Consider the following 16,308-nt stretch of genomic DNA (forward strand, 5'->3'; position numbering starts at 1 on the left):
GGATGGAAACAATCCTTACGAGAGAGCGAGTGTCACGTAAATTAGAGTGTCAACTAAGTGGGTGATGTGGCAAACATGTATGACACTTGCTAAAGTATTAGTGCAGTTAGGAAGAAAAAGTATCATATTACAACTCATCCTCGTAAAGGGATAAGGAAGCATCTTGATAGTGCAGGCTGATGAGAGCATTTTGATGCCTTTTGGTGGGAAACAAAAGGTTTTGTACAATCAATAGCATGAGAATATTCTTTTACAAGTGTCAAGGTGGTTGTCGGGATAAAAAATCAGCAACAGTATTTGGGATGCCAAGAACATGTTCAAATGTCACATCAAGGGCATAAAAAAGAGAGACCACCTCAAAAGGCGCTTATTCCCGATTTCATTAGGAGCTTTCTTTATTAAATATCTTGGTACATACTTTAAGTTTGTTCGGATAGTGAAAGGAACAAACTCGATGAAGAATCTAAAGGCTTTAATAGCTTTAATCATAGCCAGTTTCAAGAATCTTTGTAAGAACATGGTCTTGTAACTTGATTGTTCCTTGACTGATTTCCAAACCCAAAATTTCCACAATAGTCTGGAATATTATTGATTTGGTTGGGGATAAGACTATGCCAGCATCTTCAACAGCCTTGGCAAATTCGGATAGGTGTTCCATATGTTCTTGCACTGTCTCTGAGAAGACCAGAATATCATCAATGTAAATTAGACAAAAAGGGAATTTGGGGAAGATAGAGTCTGTCCATTCTTGGAATTTGGTAGGAGCAATTTTTATGCCAAAATCTAGGACAGTCCATTGGTAATGTCCTTGAGGGACATAGAAAGCAGTCTTGTATCGATCTTCTGCTTTAATAGGAAGTTGGCAAAATCCTGACTTAAGATCAAACTTACTGAAAATATTTGCCTTTTTAAGTTTTTTGAGTAGCAAGTCTTTCAGGGGTATAGGATGTCCATGGCCAATTAAATACTTATTTAATGGCTTATAATTTATGACCATGCATTTTTTACCTCTTTTCTGCTCACAATGCTTATTTACATAGAATGCTTGGCAAGCCCATGGAGAGTTTGTGGGCTCGATTAGACCTTTTTTAAGAAGAGTTTGTATCTCTTCTTTACATAGTACAAGGTCTTCATCCTTCATGCTAGAGTGGATAGCCTTTGTAGGGACAGCGTTTGGCTATATAGAAAGGGAGATAGCATAAATAGCTCGCTTTTCTCTATACATTAATGGATCATCATGCATGAAGGTTTTCAGATGATCTTGCATTCTTTATATTTCTTGGGCATGTGTCTGCATTTCATTTTTTATCCATTGATCTCAAGCAGCAACCTTTTGTGAAGCAGGAGATTCTATAATGGAATATAATGTTCGACCAATTTTGGGTAGAAGAGGCATATTTGCTTTCTTACGTTTATAAGAAATGGTGAAATGGTCGGACCAAAAGGTGTAGGGGACCAGATGTTGGAGAATACGTGTTTTTATAAGCAGATCATATCTCATCTGCTTCATTAGTTGTATCTCAATGGGGACTTTTATGGAACCAAGTTGAAGATAGGCATGTGTAATATGAATAAGAGTGACTTTTTTGTTGTTCGATAATTCTACTATAATAGGGGTGGTACCCTTGATGCAATTTTTAGGGAAAAGCTCAAAAGGAGCAATTGTGAGGCTAGAACCTGTATCTAGAAGAGCGTCTACATAAAGAGAAAACTGAGGCATATTCTTCAACTGCACACATACCATCGAAATGGGACCACCAGTGTTGAGAGCATTTACTTTGTATACTTGAGGTTGAGATAACCTAATTTGGTTGACTGGGGTAGCTGTAATATTTATAGAGGAGGAATCGAGCTCTTGTAAGATGACAGTAGTGCCATGGGCCAATTCTTTCTGGCTTATCAAAATCTTTCTATACACTTTACACAAGGAGTGTAATTCTTGTTGCATCAGATAAAAAGCATTTGTCATATCTGCACCTGCTTGTTGTGTTCCTGTGGTCACTGAGGAGAGTGACTGTAATAATTGAGAAGCAATCTTGGGTTGATGCATTTTTTCAAGATTATGAGGGACAAACATGTTGGCTTGTCTTTTAGTTTCAGGTCCAAGAGTACCTAGTTTTGGAAGATCGTATGGATTGGAAAAGAACTCTTGTCTTACCTTATTTTTATGTTTTTTTTAGGAAGAAGTTGTGGTTGCGTTAGAGTCATCAGATTTTGATGAGATTAGCTTTCTTTGTTTTCCTTTGGCTTTTCTTGAAGATTCTCCTTTGAAAGTAGAGGTAGCACCCATAAATAGCTTGTCCATTTTATCTTTTTTGCCAGGGAAATGCATTGCATGTGCATTTACAGGTTCAAAGTTATCACATTTTTTTTTTATATCAAATAAAATGTGGCTGATTATATTACTCAAAAAAACTGATTACAACGAAGTGCTCATGCTCAACAGACTAGCTGGAGCTGATGCAAAGTCACAAATACATCATGTATACAAGCCTCTCAAGGTGGTCTAGGGGGAGATGGGGACAATAAGCCATGGAGAGGGGGTGTATCGCCATCTGGGGTTGCTTGCTTGCATCATGGAAAACGGGTCCTGGCCGCCCCAAGTATGCATGAAATGACAACGGAGCTCTTTACGAGCCCTGGACTTGCCCTGCACCTGATCCCAACGGCCACGGAGGGAGTGGATGATGGAGGTCTAGAGCTTTGCTAAGGTCGCCTATACTGAAAGTCTCACTCCACCGAAAGCCTCCTGACACCGTGCCTTCCAGATATGCTATCCAATAAGACTCCCTATGATCTCTCATACCTCAGAGCGGTCTGCTATGGGCTCTAATACTTGACGGATGGGTAGAGCCTCCAAACCGACCACTAGGCATAACCATGCCTCGATGATGAATATCGTGTCCTGCATCCCGGCCTCATACAGAAGGTGACGGCCCTGGTTGACTTCCTGCCAGCAAAAAGCTCCCCATGAGATACATCCAAGGCTTAGTGCTATACGACGAAGGATGCGGCATGCTCCTCTCCACACGAGCTGCGCCTCCTCACATGACCAAAGATAATGCTTTGGGGTTTCCAGAGGCTGCTGTGTGCAGTGCTTACAACCTCCATGCTTTTGCATCTGGGCAAGCCAACTTCCCACCTCCAAGCCTCCATGTGCCACCAACCATAAGAAATACGATACCCTCCCAAAGTTATTAGGATGAACCATGTCATCCTCAAAATCTTCAGTGGAGTCTTTACTATAGTCTGATACTGTATCAAATTCAGAGTTTGTAGATTCACTTGTATCTGAATTTGCTGTATACCAGGAAGTGTTTCTATTCCTAGAGTCGGTAGAGTTGTCTTCGCTATCATAAGAATAGCTATCAATGTCAGATTAATCTGAGTATTCTTCTGAAGAGGCAGAGTTATAATGATGCATATTGACTTTTGATGCATATTGACTTTTGCAGAATTGTCTTGTGCTTTGCCTTTCTTGGGACATTTATTTGCCAAACGAGAGGAACTTCCACAAATGTAACATTTGAGTTTCTTCTTTTTTGAGTCCTTTGCATAGTCTTTTGTCTTGTCAGATCTCTGATAAGATTTTCCTTGCTTGTGGCGATAAGAGTGTCTGGAGGGTTTGGAACCATAGTCTTACTTGCTGAAGTAAGACTTGAAGTTTCTGTGGTAGTGATGGCGATGCCTATGGCTAGTATAGCCATTGTAGCCATTCCTGCTAGTAATTTCATAACTACAATTTTTACATCCAAAATCAACTTCAAATTTGGAGGTTGTTTTGCATATAGACTGTGGGAACTTTTGGTTAAGCTGAGTCATTTTTTGGTGGTGGCAGACTTCTTTTATAGTCTGTTCAATTGTCTGTATGATTTGTCCTACGCTATTTGTGAAATTTCTATTTTCATTTTTCATCCTTTGTTTACAATAAAAAGGAATTGGTTCTAGAAATGAACATACCAGATGTTCTTTCATTGAGTTGTCATGGGCACCAAGACCTTCATAGAGTAAATCTCTCATGTAAATAAGATATTCTTTGTATATCCTAGGGTCACGCATTTTAGACTTAAAAAATGCTTCTCGTGCTTCAAGCATGTCATCCAACTTGTTTTCAACTAACTCACCTACTAGGAGTTCAAAGAAAAGTTGGACTGGATCTGCATGTTGAACAGTAGCCATTTTGACTTGTGGGTGTATAGATACCCACCATTGCTTGAGGCCACCAACAAATCCATGTGTCATTGCATTTAAGATGTCTATTTCGTTTGTTTGGGGCTTTTCCACTATTTTCTGTCCAATATATGCATACATCATATATATGAGGAGTTTTATTTTCTCAAGGGATTTCCCATCTATTGACCGAATTGGGAATGAATCTACTTTTTCAGGCACACCGATCTTCTTGTAGATTTGGTTGTAGGTAGATTTTGAAGTAGAAGTAGATGTAGCATTTACTGGAATTGTAGAAGTATTAACGGGGTATGACTTTGAAGATGTTTTTTTTTCATGCTGAGCATTCAGCTGAGCTTGAAGAACTAAAGTTGGAGAGGTTTGTGATCTGTGTGGATTTATGGGAGCAAAGTCCTCATCAATCACACTGTCACTGTCTTCATGTGAGGAAGTGAGTGTATAAGCAGCATTCCTTCGGAAAAAAGCTTGGTTACTAAAGTGTCAAGCGGGAAGTTCAGTTGGAGGAATGGTTGGGGGATGTTGCTCAATGCTTTCACCCATAAATCTTGAATTGAGATAGCCTTCTACATGATGAGTGAAATCTTCTTTTTCCTTGTCTTTTGGGTCAATGTACAAAGGCCTTTGATCCAATAATTTGTTAGCTTTCCTTTGCTGCTGAATTCGATTAAGATCATAATCACCAATAACATCAAAGGTAGCATGATAATCCTTGTTTGACCAATCTAGAAACATAAATTCTAAGTATTCTGCTAATTCTTCAATAGTGTGGCCAGGTTGAAGAGGTTTCTGGAATAAACCAAAACTGAGAGGGGACTGATCTTATAAGTCTGTCATCATGGGGTAGTAAATATGTTGCATTTCTTGTAACAAGTCATCAGCATATTCTTCTTCTGAAATATCAAGATCTTCATAGCAATAGAGATCTTTTTTTGAGACTGGATGTGTTTTTATAGATCCTGAAGCTCCTTCTCTTGTAGGTATGATCATTTTTTATTTTCCCTTGGAGTTAGAGATTTGATGAACATTTAAGGTACCTGAAGAGGGAGATGCAAAATCGGAACTCCATCCGTTCTGTAATCTTTTGTTGGAAAAGTTTGTCCAATCTGTGACAGAAGTTGTGATCAGCACAAGTGAAGACACTGTGCTTACAGGTAACACCGAAGGCTTTGTGGAAGATTTGACAAATTGTTGGCACAAAACAAGAATTTGATCAGATAATTAATGTAGAGAATCCATCTTCTCAATTAAGCCAGTTAAGGCTAAGTGTGTCCAGTTGACAGCCTGTAGTTCGCTTGTAGTTCAGCAGTCCATGAAGTAGTATCCTGAGGTCTCAAATAAGGAGCAGCTTTATACTCAGATTACTCTGACACTGATAGCTATTCTTATGACAGCGAAGACATCTCTATTGACTCTAAGAATAGCAATACTTCTTGGTATACAGCCAATTGAGATACAAGTGAATCTACAGACTCTGAATCTGATACAGTAACAGACTCTAGTGAAGAATCCACTGAAGATTCTGAGGATGACGTGGTTCATCCTGATAACTTTGAACCTGTAAATGCACATGCTCTGCATTTCCCTGGCAAAAAAGATAAAATGGACAAGCTGTTTATGGGTGCTACCTCTACTTTCAAAGGAGAATCTTCAAGAAAAGCCAAAGGAAAACAAACAAAGCTAAGCTCATCAAAATTTGATGATTCTTACGCAACCACAACTTCTTCCTCAAAAAAGCATAAAAATAAGGTAAGACAAGAGTTCATTTCCTATCCATATGATCTTCCAAAACCAGGTACTCTTGGACCCGAAACTAAAGGACAAGCCAACATGTTTGTCCCTCGTAATCTTGAAAAATTGCATCAACTCAGTATTGCTTCTCAATTATTACAGTCACTCTCCTCAGTGACCACAGGAACACAACAAGCAGGTGTAGATATGACAAATGCTTTTTATTTGATGCAACAAGAATTACACTCCTTGTGTAAAGTGTATAGAAAGATTTTGATAAGCTAGAAAGAATTGGCCCATGGCACTACTGCCATCTTACAAGAGTTCGATTCCTCCTCTATAAATATTACAGCTACCCCAGTCAACCAAATGAGGTTATCTCAACCTCATGTATACAAAGTAAATGCTCTCAACACTGGTGGTCCCATTCCGATGGTATGTGTGCAGTTGAAGAATATGCCTCAGTTTTCTCTTTATGTAGGCGTTGTTCTAGATACAGGTTCTAGCCTCACAATTGCTCCTTTTGAGCTTTTCCCTAGAAATTGCATCAAGGGTACTACCCCTATTATAGTAGAATTATCGAACAACAAAAAAGTCACTCTTATTCATGTTACACATGCCTATCTTCAACTTGGTTCCATAAAAGTCCCCATTGAGATACAACTAATGAAGTAGATGAGATATGATTTGCTTATAGGAACAGATATTCTCCAACATCTGGTCCCCTACACCTTTTGGTTTGACCATTTCACTATTTCTTATAAAGGTAAAAAAGCAAACATGCCCCTTCTATCCAAAATTGGTCGAACAATATATTCCATTATAGAATCTACTACTCCACAAAAGGCTGCTGCTCGGGATCAATGGATAAAAAATGAAATGCAGACACATGCCCAGGAAATACAAAGAATGCAAGATCATTTGAAAACCTTCATGCATGATGACCCATTAATGTATAGAGAAAAGCGAGCTATTTATGCTATCTCTCTTCCTATCCAGCCAAACGATGTCCCTACAAAGGCTATCCATTGTGGCGTGAAGGATGAAGACCTTGTACTATGTAAAGAAAAGATACAAACTTTTCTTGAAAAAGGTCTAATCGAGCCCACAAACTCTCCAGGGGCTTGCCAAGCATTCTGAGTAGAAAAGAGGTAAAAAACGCACGGTCATAAATTATAAGCCATTAAATAAGTATTTAATTGGTCATGGACATCCTATCCCCCTAAAAGACTTGCTACTAAAAAAACTAAAAAAGGCAAATATTTTCAGCAAGTTTGATCTTAAGTCAGGATTTTGTCAACTTCCTATTAAAGCAGAAGATTGATACAAGACTGCTTTCTATGTCCCTCAAGGACATTACCAATGGATTGACCTAGCTTTTGGCATCAAAATTGCTCCTACCAAATTCCAAGAATGAACATACTCTATCTTTGCCAAATTCCCTTTTTGTGTAATCTACATTGATGATATTCTGGTCTTCTCAGAGATAGTGCAAGAACATATTGAACACCTATATCAATTTGCCAAGGCTGTTGAAGATGCTAGCATAGTCTTATCCCCAACCAAAATCAATAATGTTCGAGACCACTGTGGAATTTTTGGGTTTGGAAATTAGTCAAGGAACAATCAAGTTACAAGACCATATTCTCACAAAGATTCTTGAAATGCCTAATACTTTGAGCGGTATTAAGCAATTACAACAATTTCTAGGTTGCTTAAATTGAATAAACTCCTCCACACCTAACATGTCCATTTATTCAAAGGATCTTTATCCTCTCCTCAGAAATGATAATTTTCATTGGCAACCAATCCACACACTAGCCATTCAAAAAATAGAAAATCTTAGTAAGCATCTTCGTCTACCAACAGGTTTACCATTAATTTTGTACACAGATGCTTCTAATTCAGGGTGGGGAGCTTCCACATTATACCCTTGCAGATATGCCTCGGGAATCTTTTCCAATACTCAACAAAATTAGCCCTCCTACCAACGAGAGATATTGGCTATGATTAAAGCTATTAAAGCTTTTAGATTCTTCATCGAGTTTGTTCCTTTCACTATTGAGACAGACTTAAAGCATGTACTAGGATATTCGACAAAGAAAGCTCCTAATGAAATCGAAAATAAACGCCTTTTGAGGTGGTCTCTCTTTTTTGATGCCCTTGATGTGACATTTGAACATGTTCCTGGTATCCAAAATACTGTTGCTAATCTTTTATCTTGACAACCACCTTGACACTTGTAAAAGCCTTGTACAATATTCCCATGCTATTGATTGTACAATACCTTTTGTTTCCCTCCAAAAGGCATCAAAATGCTCTCATCAGCCCGCACTAACAAGATGCTTCCTTATCCCTTTACGCGGATGAGTTGTAATATTTCTCCAAAGCCTATAAATACCTCATTTGTATCCTCATTCAATAACGAATACAATCAGAGAGCAATTCACCTTCAATATTTGATCTTCCTAGCAAAAGGCTTTCTAAGCTCACTCACCTTCATAGTTATAAGCACGGAGTCTCTGTGTTTTGTTTCGATGCTCTTATCGTAGAGGATTTTAATCTTGCTCTATGTTTTTCCCCTTCCGTTGTGCTTACCCTGTGTTCATATAGCCCCAAAACACTTGAAAAATGTTTGTTAATATACAACAAAAATTGTGGGTTATATAATTGTATATGTTTAGTATTCAAGAGGTGGGGGGCATGACTAATACCAAACGTGAGTGATATTTGTCACCAAGGGGCAACTATTACTAAACATGAGTGATATTTGTCACCGAGGGGCTTAGGCCATTTAAAACTCGTAGTTCTAGTCATGTAATGCATGTGCACAAGGGCTCTAACCAACTAAGTGGGTGATGTGGCAAACATGCAGGGCACTTGCTAATGTATTAATGCAGTTAGGAAGAAAAAGTATCACATCCCTAATAACTAAAAGTTTTAAAAACGACAAGATACGAAAGGAGTCTCAAACAAGTCTCTTGTAGCTCCAAAACACTCAAAAAATGCTTGTTAATATACAACAAAAATTGTGAATTATATAATTGTATATGTTTGGTATTCAAAGAAATAACCTATTCTTGCATTATCTGTATGACAAATGATCAAATTGTATAATATATATCTCTAGGTATTATCAAATCACCCAACATATTTTAACAGTCATTGACTCTTGGTGATTGCAAAGCTCCTAAAGATAGAATCCAAGCATCTTTGGTCAAAGAACACCATGTACAAGAAGTTTAGAAAAATTCCCGCTATAATTTCCAAATTGGATTACAACCATCATGAGTTAGTCCGAGGGAGGGACTACATACCTAGCTAGGTGCGGCTAGGGTTTGACAGTTTCTCTTCCCCTATACCCCCTTGCCCTCCAGGGCCACAAGTTGAATACTACAAGAAAAAACAATGGAGAAGAACGTTTTTTTCCACATGGGAAAGTGTCAAAAATATCTTCTAATAACCTAGCAAAAGAAACTAAATCCATCATGAAGAGACAATAGTAGTGGCCCTATTTTTTATAGTAGGCATGGTAGTGTTCCTTTATCTTTGCCTCCGTGTGGCTCCTTAGGCATTTTGCTTCAATACCTATCCAGAGAATCTTCCCATCTCAACTTGGAGATGGTATAAAGAGGTTTGCCATGTGGCCTATAGCGTAACACACATGCTAAATAATATATGCGATCCATGCATTCTAGTTTGATGATGAAGACAATCTTTGTAAAGTTGGACAAGGTGGTGAAGACATGTTTGTGCCAAGTGACTGAACTACATAAAGAGTGTGTTGTGATGTTGATAGTGCATCCGTGTGGAGGCCATGGACCATGGTTATATAAATATCTATTAGAATCACCAATGTCTCCTTTTTCAATTCGTCCCATGGCACATTCAATGCATTGCCTAGGGGCTTTGAGAATAGAGAGTGCATGCTACTCTAATTAGTAAAAGTACAACTCACTCTTCATAGCATGTTCTCAATGGCTAGCCAAGTGTTCATATTTAATTGAAAGGAATAGTGCTACCTTTAACCTAGTTCTAAGGAATGTGGAACTTTTATTGTATCGGCAAAATTTTGTGCTACATCAACCTAATTGCTTAGGGTTGTGGAATTTTGCCATATGTGCAAAACTTTATTTTTGTGTAAATGAAAATTGCAAAAAAGTTATCTATACATGGTTATAGCATGTAGAGATCTTAGCACATTATTGATTGTCTTTGGGGGTTGCAGAATGCTTCTTTAGAGGGGGTTTTGATGGATTTTGAGAGAGAGAGAGAGAGAGAGAGAGAGAGAGAGAGATTACTTATTTTGATGCTAAACAGACCAACGACTATTGTGCAATTCCTTCAGCACTACGAGAAGAAGTAGGCCGACGCTATCCTGGTGCCCGTAGGGCTAGTTTGAAGTCAGGGGGGGATTTCCCATTTCTATCACGTCCTGATGAAGTAAATTTGCACTTGCAAGTAAGTAGCCTATTCGTATGATGTTTTCAAGTGGTTTGATAGTGAATTTCAATATAACTTATGCTCTTTCAATTGTTTACAAACATTGAGTTTGCAAAGCTATATGGTGAGTGCACTTTAAAAGGTCAACTTTGTTTATACTATTTTTAAATGGCCCACCAGCAATGTTGTTTGCCTTGGGTTGAGATGACACTTTCAAAGAATCAAGTAAGTTCTTGTGAAGTGTTTCAATCATGGACTCTCTTTTTGGAAAAATCATCTCTTTTGGGCTGACATCCACCTTATATTTGAAAGATATATACGAGCCTCTTATTGTTCCTTGATCTTGTACCTAGTGAGCTTCCTTCTTTTCTTTCTTGCTACAACTTCAAAAATGTCCCACTAAATCATTGTATGGTCTATGGGTGAATATGACAAACTACTAATATCCCCTTTGAGGTCTTGGATGTGGCCCAAAGAAGGTCAAAGTTGGAGCAAATGCACAAGTCCTCCTCCTCCTCCTCCATTTGAGCTAATCCACCTTGTAATGCTCTTAGTAGACACATGAAGGTGTAGAGAAGTGCCCTAACACAAAAACTCAAACACAATCGTACAACAAAGCATTAATTGATGATAAAATATAGTTAGGGTAACTCAGAGACAATGAACACAGAGAATAAGAAACCGAATGAATTTGAATAGAATACAATGCTTATAAAGCAAACACACTGTAGTGAAGGAATATTGACCCCTGAACTCCCATGTCTCAAGGATCGGGCCAAAGAGTATGAGGTGGAGTGTGTGTCATACTCTGACGGAACCTGAAATGCAGCAAGGCAGCCTTTGTAGCTGTCTGCCAGCAGCAAATGCAGTCAAGGCAGCAGCAGATATGATCAAAATGCAGCCTTCAGGTGGTCCAGCAGTGATAGGCGGCCAGCTGCACAGTGAAAACACAGCATGGGAAGGAGTTGACAGCAATAGATGCTGCCTCTTGTACAGTAAACACAGGCTCTAAATAGATGCCCGGCAGTAAACATAAGCTTGGTGACAGAAAGAAGAGGAGAAAATAACAGATAGAAGGCTGCAAATAGGTGCCAGCTGCAATGCTAAAACAAGATTGACTGAGTGGGAGGCTAGCTTGAGACATGTTGGAATTTCAGAGTTGCGACATGGAAGAGTGTGCACAAGAGGGAGAAGAGAGAACACAAAGTACAAGAAGAAGATCTTGCTTATTCAGTTGCTCATGAAAGTACAACTGGTACACTCTCTAATCTCTAAGAGTGACCTTTGACCATGTTTATATAGCCTTTGAGTGAGCTAGGGTTAGGGTTTCCCCTGTCCTCTAGTCCATTCACACCTCACCTTCCCTCATGCACCTTTGCTTACATAGGGTTCTCATGTTATACTTCTAACATCCCCCCTCAATGCCAAGGTGGCATTGGATTACATAGTATGTAAATGTTTCCCCTCTCAATCAATCAGTGGGGATGCCTTTATAAAGTAGGCTACAAGGATATTTATGGAAAGATGATATAAAGGATACTAGAAAAGATGGTCATTAGGAGCTTTGGAGACATATTGTATTCGCATGTCAAGAATGTGATTTGCATCACCTAGATACTTCATGTCAAAGCTGCCATGAAGACTTTGCTTCAATGAATCCAAGGCATGAGTATCCCTGCCAGCAATCAGCATGTCATCAACGTACAAAACCAAGATAATCAGGCTGCCATTTGCTGCCTTCTTGGTATACAAGCAGTGATCCACTTGACTTCTATGAAAGCCTTGGGACTACATGAATGTATCAAACTTATGATACCATTCTCTTAGTGTGTGTTTCAGCCCATACAAACTCCTTTTGAGTTTACATACAATTTTTTCCTTCCCTTGTTCAACAAACCCTTCAGGCTGCTGCATATATATGTCATCATGCAGATCACCATGTAAAAACACGGTCTTTACATCCATCTGTATGAGCTCCATATCGTCAACTGCAACCAAGCCCAAAATGGTTCTCAATGTAGTCATCTTGACTATAGGAGAGAAAATCTCATCAAAGTCAATTCCATGCTCCTGTTTGTACCCCTTCGCAACCAATCTTGCTTTGTACTTTGGTGAGGAACTAGAAGTGACTTTCATTTTGTAAACCCATTTGCATGGAAGGGTTTTCTGCCCTTGAGGCAAGTGCACCAAGTCCCAAGTGCCATTTTTTTCAAGAGATTCCATCTCTGACAGCATGGCTTTATACCATTTCTTGCTGTCCTGTCTGTCCATTGCTTCTTTGAAGCAAGACGGTTCACCACAGTCTGTCAACATGACATACTCAGCCACATTAATTGCATTAGGAACAAATATGTCAGGTTGTCTAGTAGCCCTAGATGATCTCCTAACCCAATGGTCATTGTTTGCTGGCTGTTCCTGCAAATTTCCATTTTCAGCATGTTGTCCTGGCATTTCAGCTTGCAGGTCAGCATTAACAGCTTGCTGTCCTGGCTGTTCCTGCACATGTAATGGCTCATTTTCATGGGCAATAGCTAGCTGATCATTTCTAGCATCATTTCCTGCATTTACAGGTTCATTTACAGCACGTATTTGCTGCTGTACAGCGGGCACATTTTGCTGTCCAAAAGGTGTTTCTTCCCGAAATACAATCCTACGGTCCTCCTCAGTCTTTTCGGGTTGTTTGTGCATGTGATCTTCTCAGAAGATAACATCATTGTTACGTACTATTTTCCTTTTCTCGGGATCTCACAATTTATATCCCATTTCACCCTCGTCACCATATCCTAGGAAAATGCATTTACAGGACTTTGGCTCGAGTTTGTTGCGTTTTTCTTTATGAATGTGCACAAAAGCCTCACAGCCAAACACTTTTAGATAAGCATATGAAGGTGGCTTGCCCGACCACGCTTCTTGGGGAACTCCCTCTCCCAAAGACTTGTTTGGTGACAGATTAATCAAGTGAACGGTTGTCATAACAGCCTCTACCCAAAAACCATGGGGTAATGCAGCACGAGACAGCATCGTACGAACCTTATTCTGTATGGTCCGATTCATACGCTGTGCAACTCCGTTTTAGGGTGGATTATGAGGGGTAGTGAGCTCCCTCTTTATCCCTTCGATGTCATAAAATGCCTAAAGGGCCTTGGACACACATTCCTCACCATTGTCAGAGCGAAGACACTTAAGTGTCTTATCAATGTGATTTTCAGCCAATCCCAAGAGTTTTTTAAACTTGTCTAGCACTTTATATTTGCTATGAACAGGGTAAAACCCATACCTTCCATGTAGCATCATCGACAAAGGTGACAAAATATTTATTTCGCCCTAAGGATAATCTTGGCATCTAACATACATCCGAATGTACTAACTCTAGAGAAGAAGATTTCAAAGAAAGAGACTTTGTGTGAGATGTCCGTGCATGTTTATCATAAATACAATGATCACAATGCTTAAAATCAGCATAACGAAGACAAGGCAAGTAACCCAAACGAGAAAGCATTTTCATTCCTGTTTGACTCATGTGTCCGAATCGGCCATGCCACAAAGAAACACTTGGTTGCTTGGTCACGGCTACAACATGGTTACGCACACTAGATATATGAAGTGGAGACAAAGTGTCACTCTTGCAACCTCTAGTAATCACTCTAGATCCCTTACAGATCTTCCATTTTCCTTCACCAAAGGTGATATGAAAACCATCATTATCTAGCTGCCCTGTGCTAATCAAGCTCCTTTTGAGCTGAGGTGCATTCCGTACATGTTGAGAGCCATGCTGAAACTGCAATTGCACACTGCCAATACCTGCAATGTCACATGCATAGTTGTCCCCAAGATGGACAACACCATGTCAACCCCTTGTATAGTCAAAGAACCACTCACGATGAGGGGTGACATGAAAGGAAGCACCTGAATCGAGAATCCATGAATGCATATCATCATTTGTATCTGCAAGTAAAGCATGTACACCAAAGTGTGAAGAGACAAAGAGTACGTCACCCCCACTATCACTGTCATGAGTGACTACATTCATCTCTTCAATTTTGACACTGCTCTTCTTGGGCTGATTGTCTTTCTTCTCTTCCTTGCTTTCATTTGTCTTGTTGCCCTTTCCTTTCTCTTTCTTCCATTTGTAGCAGTCACATTTAAAGTAACCCTTTTTGCCACAATGATGGCATTCAACATCTTTGCCACGTGATTTACTGCGTCCCTTGCCATTATAATTGCCCTTTTGCTATGATCTGCCCCTAGTATGTAAAGCACTGGAAGACTTATTGGATGCATTGTTCTGTCGATTCATCTCTTCCATAAGTAGAGCACTCTCTACATCAACATACAAAAGAATCACATTAGAATTGCTCATACCAGTCCTGAATGTATCCCAACTCTTTGGTAGAGTGCAAAGCAAGAAAGTAGCCTGAAATTCCTCATCAATCATGAACTTCAAGGCAACCAGCTGGCTGAAAATGGAGTTAAACTCACTCAAGTGAGTAGACATTGCTATACCTTCTTTCATACGCAAATCCATAAGCTTTTTCAGCCAATAGACTTTACTTGCAGCGCTCTTCTGTGCATACAATTCTTCCAGTCTAGTCCATATAGCATATGCAGAATCCAAACCTTCAATGTTGAAGAGTAAGGCATCAGAAATCGATAGCTCTATGGTTGAGCATGCAAGCTCATTCAACTCATCCCAATCGTCCTGATCCATGTCCGCAGGCTTTGCCCCTTTAGTTTTGATCGGCTTTGCCTGCTTCTTTTGTAACAGGATATTGCAGCACTGTTTTTGCCACACTGCAAAATTATATGTGCCTTCAAGCTTCTTTATATGCATCAAATTACTGCTGTCATTGCTGCCAGCCATGGTTTTCAGCTCAAAAGTGACCAAAAAACTAGTAAATGCAGGCCCAAATTGTCACCCAAGTGACCAAGGTACAAACAAGTACCAATCAGCAATAGATGACCACGTAGAAGTACAGATTTCAGATCTGTAATTCAGTTTTCAGAAGCACCAAACCAAGTGCTACAGCATTATCCAACTGATTACAGCTGTTCCAAAGGGCATGTGCATCACATTACATGAGAAATCCTAAAATTTCAGCTGCAATTTCTGTTGTACGTGTACCCACGGGCATAAAATTTGACACAAATGGTCAAAAGCCCCAAAATTTTGTGCTGAAAAGCATCAAACACACATCTGCATTTCCTTTGTCATGCATGGGACTGTTCAATTTTGCCAAAATAAAGCAATTTCAGTAAAACCCCCAAATTTCACCAAGTGTTGATGTCCAAATTGCGCGGAATTCAACCCGCATGTACATAAAATGACCAAATGCTGCACAAATTTTACCCAAATCGCAAAAGCCCCAAATTGCACGGGGTCCAATGTGCCTCAATGTCAAGAAATTGAGTTGATTTCAGCCCAAATTGCACATGTACATTAAAAGCCCTAAATGTCGGGGACAAAATGTCAAATTCTTGCAATTTTTGAGACAGATTTGCTTGTCCTGCATCGAATTTCCCAAATTTGGGAAAACCCCCCAATCTCTGGCTCAATTTTGCACAAATCTGCACTCTCTGCTTGTGCACGCGAATGCTCAGAAGAGAGGAGTTTAAAATAAAACAAGATTTTATTTAAAAAAATTGGATGACCATTGACCCGTCAGGCCTGTCCTCGCCCCGCTGGTCCCGTCACGCGTCGTGCGCCCCGTCAGGCCTGTTGCAGGTCAAACGCAGCCTCGTCACACGATGGCTGCTGCCCACTACCTGTCCCGTCACGCGTTGCGCCTATCGCCTACCAGTCGCCACGAGCCTTAGCGCATAGTTGGAGCCTAGCCCTCGCACACTCTCCACAACCTATCCGCTTTCTGCAAATCTTGACTGTGATTCTCTTGCTCGCCTTTTAGCTGTCTCTTGCCAGCTCTGGTCTTCTACCTCAGCCTGACAATC

General features: G+C 39.8%; 1 protein-coding gene across 2 annotated transcripts in view; it reads left to right on the top strand.

Annotated features, from left to right (window-relative positions):
- LOC148015974 (alpha/beta-Hydrolases superfamily protein) overlaps positions 1–16,308 on the top strand; it is an 88,472-nt gene that overhangs the window by 59,051 nt on the left and 13,113 nt on the right. Inside the window, exon 7 of one of the 2 annotated variants that reach the window (XM_087664462.1) lies at positions 10,240–10,380. The exons of the other annotated variant lie outside the window; for it this stretch is intronic. Within the exon in view, the coding sequence (XP_087520588.1) occupies positions 10,240–10,380 (141 nt within the window). The remainder of the gene's footprint in view (positions 1–10,239; positions 10,381–16,308) is intronic. 2 annotated transcript variants of the gene reach the window in all.

This window comes from Lygodium microphyllum, chromosome 23 (genome assembly GCF_053477565.2).
Source record: "Lygodium microphyllum isolate KBCC chromosome 23, Lygodium_microphyllum_v1.1.10, whole genome shotgun sequence".
Lineage (NCBI taxonomy): Eukaryota > Viridiplantae > Streptophyta > Polypodiopsida > Schizaeales > Lygodiaceae > Lygodium > Lygodium microphyllum.